The sequence below is a fragment of the Mytilus galloprovincialis genome, unplaced genomic scaffold (assembly GCF_965363235.1).
Source record: "Mytilus galloprovincialis unplaced genomic scaffold, xbMytGall1.hap1.1 HAP1_SCAFFOLD_184, whole genome shotgun sequence".
Classification (NCBI taxonomy): Eukaryota; Metazoa; Mollusca; class Bivalvia; order Mytilida; family Mytilidae; genus Mytilus; species Mytilus galloprovincialis.
In genome coordinates this window covers 3,034-13,392 of record NW_027468112.1, presented here as the reverse complement: position 1 = coordinate 13,392, position 10,359 = coordinate 3,034, and the positions used below count along the sequence as shown (strand labels likewise).

At 31.3% G+C, this 10,359-nt stretch overlaps 1 protein-coding gene across 1 annotated transcript; it reads right to left on the bottom strand.

The window, feature by feature from the left end:
• Positions 1-5,580: 5,580 nt before the first annotated feature.
• LOC143060898 (uncharacterized) lies at positions 5,581-7,254 on the bottom strand (the record flags this gene model as incomplete). Its single annotated transcript, XM_076233650.1, is given in 1 exon segment — positions 5,581-7,254. A coding segment is annotated over 1 exon segment (1,192 nt), but the record flags the coding sequence as incomplete, so codon positions are not given.
• Between the last annotated feature and the right edge of the window lie 3,105 nt (positions 7,255-10,359).

The window sequence follows — 10,359 nt, the reverse complement described above, 5'->3', positions numbered from 1 at the left end:
TTCACTGATATGATAAAGCAGCTTCTTTGCTGTGTAGTTTTCTTTTTAAACCAAAAAGTAAAACCTTTGTAGCAATGTTCTTTTTGAAGTAATTGATGGCAGTTGTTGGCAGCTTGTTGAAGGGAGTTTTGTGTGATAGAATACTGATGTGATATACATCTACAGCAATACTTTTGTATATATATAAAGGAATAATTTAAAACATGTTTTGTTATTTGTAAATACTATATTATGAATTCTATTACTCTATATTATTATATTTATAGCATACTTAAATGATCTGATTTTGTAAATACATTTTCTGCCTTGTACATTTTGTTGATACTAGTCAGTTTTAGTTTGCAGAAGTAGGTAGCTATGTCTCTTTTTTCGGGGGGATATTTCTTCTCCAAATCTCCAAAAGTTGCCTTTTTACCAAAGAGAACTAACTCAATTTAGTACCTCCAATTGAACAGAATGAGTTTGAGCCTAAAATATTCAATTCATTAAACTGCGTAGTACAAAGTTGAAATTGTTTATTTATCTTATAAATATGCAAAAACGGCTTGTACTATATTATTGAAGAAAAACTGGTGAAATTGTAAAGCTATTTGTATAAAATTCTTCTTGAACTATAAAAAAGGACTGACTCCACCTTTCTAAATTTGATATTAACTGAAAGAGATGATCTGTTTATTGACATAACACAACAGATGGAATATTAGAAAGTTCTCTTTATTTTGGCGGTCTTAATTTGCAATGTTATTGGTATCACTGGTACACTTCTTGCCAAACTGAAAAGAGTATTTTTAAGCCATTATTTTTTTATAAGAAATAATTAGTAAAGACAGGTGCATACCTTGACAAATCATTGTGATAGTGGTATTGTTACAATGTCCCACCTAGGATAGTAAGGGGCATTCTGTTTCAGGATGTGCATTGCTTATTTTGTCGACTGTATCAGGTTAATAGCGATTCATTTCAAGGTAGTTTTAATACAATGTTGAGGTCACATGATGATGTCATCCAATTGAAACTTGGCACACATATGTTCATTATGATGTGAACTTTTAGAATATATGCAAATTTATAGTTGAACTCAATTTTACAGTTAACTAAACATGGAAATGTGATAGTGTGAGGGGTACATTTGGTAAGATTATAAATACCACAAATTTTTTTTATCAGTGTCACAGTACCAAATGATTTATCAAGTTGTGTAACAATAGTCAGCTTTAATTTAATGCATTAGCATGGTTGTATTAAACCACCTCATTGCTCTGTTAAGATATATAATTTGATCAATGTGTTGAAAACATTTTTCAACTACTCTTTAAGTTGATTTATGGTTAAACAAACATTCATACAATAGAACCAATTCTAATTATTTTATTCAATAGCTCTTCTTTCTGATTCATAAGCTTGGTTTTAAAATTCATATATGTATGATACTGAATTTGATTTCAATCTTAGAATTACATAAAACATGTATATGTACTACTAATAATTACATTTTAACTGCAAGTTATAAGTAAATTTTAATTGGTTGTAAATTGTTTTTGTATTGAATTTTACTGAGAAAGGATCAACTTTTTAAAAAAATTTATTGGGAAAATAAATTTCATGGGGTATATACAGATGATAATAACTGAATTATGATGGCTTGTTTTGTAAGTAAGTCGATCATGTCTCTTTACATTTCATACCACATTCATGTCATTACTGTATTATAGAGAAATATTTTTGCAAACAAATTGATAGATTATATATGTTAATAAATATTTTATACCTTGACATGTTTTATCAATAAGCCAGTCAATATAAGTTTCAGATTAAGGCATTTAAAGCTCGTTTTATTAATTTACCAAAAAAATCTCGAGTGTCATTTATATTATTTCAAATAACATATTATTTGTCACTTATGAGATAATTTCTGATATTTTGACAGAAAAAAAAGTATTGAAAAAAACAAATTCGAAGGCTATTTTAAAAAAAGGGAAACCCATTCAAACTGATAAAATCAAAGAATACTGAGTTTTACCCGACCTGTGGATCCTGTTACTCTGTGGTTGCTGAGACAAGTCAAAGTTTAAAAAAAATAAGAATGATAACCAACAAGTCAACCACCAGAGAATAAAACATATAGACATAGCATTAAAATGTCACTGTATGGCATTCAAAAATGAATAATACTCATACAATATAATTGAAAAACTCACATGACAAAATGTTAAACTTTTCAAACTAAAAAAAAGTTTTAACAAAATAAATGACCAAGGACCACAACTTAATTACATGCTCCTGACTAGGGACAGATGCATTCAAAATGCAACTAGATTAATATATAAATATGTGATATTGCCAATAAGACAACTCGACACAAGAGACCAAATGACACAGAAATTAACTGCTATAGGTCACTGAAAACCCTTCAACAATAAGCAAAGTCCATATTTGCAAATCTCTATTGTTCACTCACATGGGACAGTGGTGTGTAAAAGCACAACTTGAATGATCTTAATAATGACAAAATTTGTTAAACAGTGAGATAGTTAAAAACCAGTTAAAACATAAATTAATCATGTTACATTGGTTTGAACCGTTAAATATATTGGAAACAACATTCTGGGTGCACCATATTTCTCTTGATTTCTAATCGCACACAGTACATTATTACATGTTTCTTCTCATGAGAGTGCCAGATTGCTTTATACTGATATAATTTGAACAAATATTTAGCATGGGTGTAGAATTTTCATTATTTTATTGAAACAACAATTCTATGGTTATCAAATATCAAAGCGTTATCATTTATAAGCAGTCTCAAACTCAAAAAAGCAAAACTTAAGACGTGCTATTTCCATTGTCGATGAAAAAAATTAGTTAATGATTAGGTCAGTTTAAAGGGAACCACTAGTGGTTGGTCAATTATACTCTTGTTATGCAGATGTATTGGCATTGTCACATCTCATTCCCATTGAGTTTATGTTGCTCCACCTGTCTATTATGGTATTGACAGAATGTTGCAAAGTTTATGATATAAAGATTAACCAAGTTAATGTTATTTGGTATGCACTTGTCTTATCATTTGCAAGTCAACATTCCAATGAAGATTACATGGCTCAAACTATATTATGTTAAAGTAACATGGTAACTATTTTTCAGAGACAAGACTTGGCATACATAGGACTTCCTACATTCTGTCTTTGTATGTGTCCTAGTAAAACTTTAAAAGACCTCAATATCTCTGTCAAACCTTCTTGATTATAAGATTTGTTAAATGCTCAAAAGACCCTATCCGGGGTAAAGGAGTAGGTTCAGTAAGACCCCTTTTTGGCCCCAAAATAGAGCAGTTTTACAAAATTGTGAAAATGTAATCTTTTAGCTACTAGTATTTATTGGAAAGAAGAATGCTTCTGCTACATAAATATTGGCTGTTTTTGACCATATCATACGCATATATCGGATACTAGCATCATAAAGTCATGCTAAATTACTGAAATCCTCACAATTTAAGCATTTTTGTTAAATTTTAGACGATTTCCGTCTTAAATGAAAGTGGCCGCATTCGTGTTCATTCATAATATTGAGATGTAAGTTGTATTTGATGATAATACATAACATATATAAAGGTTGGGGATGAACACGGATGCGGCCACTTTCATTTTTGACAAAAACCAACTGAAAAGTGATGTTTTTTGGCATATTTGATAGATTTTTCATATTTTAGCTAGAATCGGAGCGTTTTTAATGACTAAATCAGTTAAAATCTTTCACATAAACTAATTGAATCAATTGAAATAGACACTTAAGTGTTTAAAAAGTGTCCAAAATCTTTCGTTAGATGAACCTGAAATTTGAGGCCAAAATCGGCCCTTATCGGACCTACTCCTTTTGAAAATCATTTTTGTTAATTTTTTCCCTATTTTACTGTTAAATTGACTCAGCTTTTCCACAGTTTAATAACAGTAAGTTACAGGAAATGGTTAATTTTTTCAAGACACTTCTTCTTTTCAAACCTTTATGGAAAGAAAATTGGACTGTCTTGGAAGACTTTCGTGGTCAAAAGATATTGTATCATGTCCAGCCTAAAATTAGAATGAATTTTTTCTCTTCTGTTTTCTGAAAAATAGATCAAATCTTTTAGCAGTTAAATTTTGTTTAACATTTTGGGTTAAAGTTTTTTTTCTCAAACTAGTGTGGACACAGATAAGTTTGGATAGTAATTGATTTATAATATTTGTGCACAATGAAAATAAGATGTGGTTTGATAGCCAATAAAACGACTCTCCAATAATCTACAAAAAATATTTGGCACTCACTGTAGACTCTCACACTAAATATCAGCTCAATATTAGAAGAAGTTTAGAAAACAAGTCCGTAAAATTGTTCGTTGCGTAATATAACAGACAAGTGTTAAACAATATGACCCCAACTGCTAAGATGGTCTGCCACTAAAACTGGTCGTCAAGATATAGTCTGCATGGTTAATAGTGATTGAATTGGGGATAAAATAAACAATCCCTCCCACATTATTATAATTGGAATTCGAGAATCTGAAAATTAGATAAGCCAGTCAATGTTTTGAAACAGGATTTTTATTTGAAGGACCCCTTTTTGTGTCGATTAACCAAGTGATGTTGGAAAAAGATTCTGTGCACATCTTATGATTACTGAGGAAATATTTGTATTACATTATATCAGAGACCTTTGTCTCTGATTATATGGTAGACAAAATCAGGATAAAATATTTGTGAAAGGAGCCACTTGATTTGTCTTTCTATGGCCGTGTCTATTAATAAATTGTGAAAATTTATTTAACATTTCAGCTTCAGCACAGGCACCTTTCTCCCGAAAATAACCTTTATAGCCTAAGATATCCAAATAGTATCGTGCACATGATTTTTTTCAGATAAGTGCCTGTGTTGAGTTGTCTTTCTTCTAATGAAATGAACACTTCAGTCTAAATAAAAAAATTATCTAAAAGGTGAAGGTCAGAGATGTCAGGATGCGGGGAATGAAAATGGCGGAGCTACATTTCGAGGCTCCACTTGCAAAATTTGAGAATGAGGAACTTGCAGAGTATAGTGATTTTCAAGGTGTAAGTGAAACAAGTAGCCTTTTAAACACGGACATGTCAACTGCTCATGAAGAAAGTGAACATTCTGAAAACTTCGCGGAAACGGTGTCTGAATCATTGGAAGACTTGGTGAATACATTTGATGAAAAAATCACAAAATGTTTCTGCAATTTCGAGGACAAAGTAGATCATATAGCTCCAGTTCAAGTTAGAACACAAGAGGAGGTAGTTAAAGATTGCCAGTAAGTATTTGCCACTAACAGATCAAGATTTATGACCAAAACAAAAAAAGACAACCTCATCAGACAACAGTTTGGGTGCTGTGGATCAGCAACTCTCATGATCATTGAGATTGTCATAAAATATAATAGGGACTATAATAGTTATGATTTCACAGCTTCAGGTTGGACAATAGCCCTGAGCAGCCCAAAATAATGCATAGGACATTTTAGAATGTTCATATGAGATGTTCATCAGGTTGGGAACAAATCCTCTACAGGGAGCGTCTTTTTACCACAGAACACCACAGAATACCACAGAACACTAAAAATATACCACAGAACACATATAATATGCCACAGAACTCCTAAATAGTAACAATTCAGACATTGCAGTTGTTGTTATTGCTAATTATGTCTATAATATGACTTTATTAGTCAAACAAATTAAAAATTTCAATCTAGTGTCGACTCATTGTCCTTACGACCCCAATCGACTTGGCCTTTAATTGGGACCAGACTAAAAATTAATGTAAGACCAATTATCGAGAAAACCACATAGAATTGTACCAATATAATTTTTTCTTGTTGGAAATTGAAGGTCGAAGACTGATTTACGTTTGTTTGTGTGTGTGTGTGTGTGTCTTCCTCAAATTTCAAGTGAAAAAATTCTAGTTTAGATAAGTCTTGTCTGTGGTCAAATTTCAATAATAATAAAGAGATATAAAATTAAGTTGAAAATTTTAATTTGATAACATCAATAACAAAACAATTCAATAAATACATTAATGTCTTTTTTCGGCTCTTTCTGTTCTTGGTCTCTTTCTCTGCATAGGTTTCTTGGCTATTGACTTAGCCTTGTTCACAACAGAGTATAGTCCATCGGATGAAGTTATGATATTTTCGTGTTTTCTTTTTTTACTGTCCTGCAGGAAATTATTAAAGAGCTTTCGTTTTTCCTCGTCTGATTTTGTTTTCCAGATGGCATCTGCTATAGTGTACTGTTTGTATGAGTTGACCAGCATGTAGTCCCCAGAATGATGAAGGGCTGACCGTAGATTAATGAACTGGAAGTCCACCATGTCAAATAGTTTATCAACCAAATCTGGTGCATGTTGGGGCTTCCAGTTGACTGCCACTTTCATCACCCGGTTCATGGATTCTGCATTGTTGTTCGTCCACATTTGCTTAGTGCCTAAACGTCTATTGGGTGCATTAACGAATTCTTCAACTCGTGGCTTAAAACTTTGTTCGTAATATTTCAGGAACTGAGGATGATTTGCACACAAGTCCTTGAGCTCCGAATCTGCCCTTGCAAATTGCAATGTGTCGTCTGCGCTTGCAATTCCTTGATCTCCAAAAATTGTGTTGATGATGGTTTTTCTTTCTTGGGTGCTAACACCAACACGATCTTGAAGGTAATGTTGTACATTGTCCTTTAAATGTTTTGTGCACAATCTTCGTTTGGCAGTTGGAAATGCATTTTCTATCGCCTTGGTCATAGCTTTTTCGTCATCACTGCCAAACTCTATATTTTCGTGGAGACGAAGTTCAACATCATTAATGGGTAGTTCAAGTGTGGCAGAAATGTTTGAAAAGAAGGCTCTGTATGTTTTGTATGACGCATCCTTGTGTAGAAGCATTGGTCCTGCAAAGATTGGATGGTCTTTTGTTTCTTTTCTGTTTACCCGCAGGTTCTTGTAAACAATGGATGTGACATAAAAACTTCCCAGATTAAATGTTCTATCAACACCAAGAGGATGCTCGGACTTTTGTGCAAGAAAATGTCTCAAATCTGTTATTTGGTTGTCCGTGTAACACACTATTGCTGGTACTTGATTCTTGTTGTGAATTATTTGTTGTACGAACGGATGTGTATCGAGCATCCCGACAACGGCAAGAATTTCATCAGCAACATTGGCATAAGCAGGCTGTGTTTTCAGTTTATTACGGTACTTGGCATTTCTAATTTGTTTGATATAATGATGTTAAAGGCTGTATTTGTCATTTATTCTGGACAAAAACACCATTATATCGAAATAAGCGGAGTCTTACTCTATAATTCTATCAGTTTCATTGGACAGGGGGAAAATTACATTTCAGACTTTATTTCGATATTATATGATGTTTAAGGCTGTATTTGGATGGATATGTTCAACAACCGTACTCTATTGGAAAAACTCCATAGTGAGATTTATCTATTGAATGAAGAATTTTACAAACTATTTGATAACATGGCAGCGATTACAGATCGCAATGAACAAATTGGGTGCATGTTAGAATTAAAGAGATTGTCAAATGAAACCTATGTTCTTAGTGACCAGTATAGAAAATTAAAGGTGGCTAACGAAATTGACCAATTGGAGGACAGGCAAATGGAAGACGCCCTCGACAACCTACCAGAATTGAGCAGCGATGAGGATGAAGAAAAAATTGAGTAATATATCAGCTTGATGGATTTTACAAAGGTCCTTTTAAGGACCATCAATATTTTCAAAAAGATCCATCATTGTTGTTCACTTAATTACCCTAATTTCATCCCCCATCCATTAATATTAAGTTCCAAAAGGTTTTGCCAATTAGAAAACCAATTCGATGTCAAAATTTAAAATATAAAATTACCAAATGTAATTTTCATAAACATATTTAATTCCGTAACTTAAATAAAAAGAAAAATGAATTAACAAAACTTGACACGCGTCGGACGTTGATAAATATGTTAAAGGTGATAATCCATGATTAATTGCAAATAACAATTAATAATGTGCTATATACATTTTGAATTAATGAAGCCTATCTCGGTGATGAATAGAAAACAAATTCAATATCAAAATTTAAAATATAAAATTACCAAATTGTAAACTTCATGAACATATAATATATAAAATTACCAAATTATAAACTTCATGAACATATAATATATAAAGTTACCAAATTATAAACTTCATTAACATATAATATGCCGTAACTTAATAAGAAAGATGAATTTTAAAATAAAACTTGACACACGTCGTTAATAAATATGTTAAATGTGATAATCAATCACTTATCAAAAATAAAGCCGTCCTCGGTAAGAAATAGAAAACAAATTCAATGTCAAATATTTAAAATATAAAATTAACAAATTGTAAATTTCATAAACATATTATATTCCGTAACTTAATAAGAAAGATGAATTAACAAATTTGACACGCGTCGGTGATAAATATGTTAAATGTGATAATCAATAACTTAATTATCATAAATCGCAATTAACAATTGTGCTATATACATTTTGAATTAACAAATCCTGACACGCGTAAGTAATAAAAAGATTAAACCGATTCAACAGATTAAGAAATTTAGCGTATGAAACAAAATTTACAAAAATTGTGCAAAATTGCAATATTTTTTTAATATAAAAACATAAAATTACCAAATTAAGACGAAGTAAGCCAGATGAATAAGAGTAGGTTGACCCTACTTCTTCTTTCAAACAGGTCAAATTACAGAACGTAGAACAGCTCGATGTTACCAAGAAATCGACGTCTTGTAATGATAACTGTTGACAGTCATAGTGGTACCATGAATTGCAAGAGTCACACTGTACTGAGTTCTTGGAGCAGTTCTGTCTGCAGTCACCACAGGGCCAAAAAATCGACCTTTTTAGGTACGAAACTTTGCGTTTTGGCATTTTGACTTTACTGATTAACTTTGAAATTTTATAATAGATTTAGAAAGATTTTTGAATTTTTTTTCTTGTTCTATCAATATATACCCTTTGGTCAATATCTTTAAATTTTGGAGCCAATCGTAAATTTGACCAATAATATTAACAGGAAATAAAATATTGTCCACTTATTTTCGTCGGAAGTAAAAGATGATCCAATAACATTTACAGGAAGAAATTGTGATTCCAGTACTTTATGGTTTCACGTTTCCATTGTCTAACACAAGATTTGAGACGTCGCTAACAGAACAAAAATGTGAAATGACTTCTCTTGAGACATCGTTAAAAAAACAAAAAGTTATGTAGGACTTCTTTTAAATTTCCATTTCTTTTGACAGCGTGGTTGAATTATAGAAGCCATCCGTTCTTTTTAAATTTTGACATAGACCTCATTATAAAGTGGGTTGTGTTTGTTTAATTACTCTTAATAATGACCATAACATAGGCTTCTGTTTTACAAGCATTATTAAAAAAATTTTTTATAAAATTATATAAGAATGTCAAAAGGAAACCCATTCAAAGATATTGCATGATAATTGATGAAAATCGTGCTAAAGGAACTTTATGCATTTCAAATAGAATTTAAATATATTCATAATATTAAAGTAATCAGTCAAAGTCCTCGATCTCTTTCCGTCGGTTAGATTTTGATATTTGTCTCTTGTCTTATTTTTAGTAAAACTATTTTATATAAGAAGAAGAAAGAAATGAATGAATAAAATATATAATATATATATTTGGTGGTTTGCGGAGTTGTCATGTTATAGACTTTCCTTTCCTGTTTGGTGTGTTCAATGTAGATATATTTGATATTTAAACTTTAATTCAATATGATTTGTTGCATTAATAACTGACATAATATATTAAGGTCACAATTAATACAATAAAACAAAAAACAAAATTAAAAAAAAATGCGCTGTTTAGCGATATGCGGTTTGCGATCGGTGATGAAGTTTAGATTTCCCGTCTAATTAACGTTAGTTCATGGATTTTTTAAGTTATTTTAATGGTATGTTGCATATTTTAGTTGTTTTTTTGTTTGTTTTTATGTTCTGTGGTATATTTTGAGTGTTCTGTGGTATATTATATGTGTTCTGTGGTATATTTTTAGTGTTCTGTGGTATTCTGTAGTGTTCTGTGGTAAAAAGACGCTCCGATCCTCTACATGGTTATCCCTCTATAGAAGGATTATTCCTCTATACAAGTATAATCACCATATAGAGGGTTTGTTCCCAACCTGTTCATTTTCAACCTGCTAAAAATAATTATTTATGAATTTTAAAAGTCAAAACAGATCATGAATATGATTCTAGATTATGTATGTACTGATACAATGTAGATTCCTTCATTATTCTGAGCAACCCTCAAGGGTA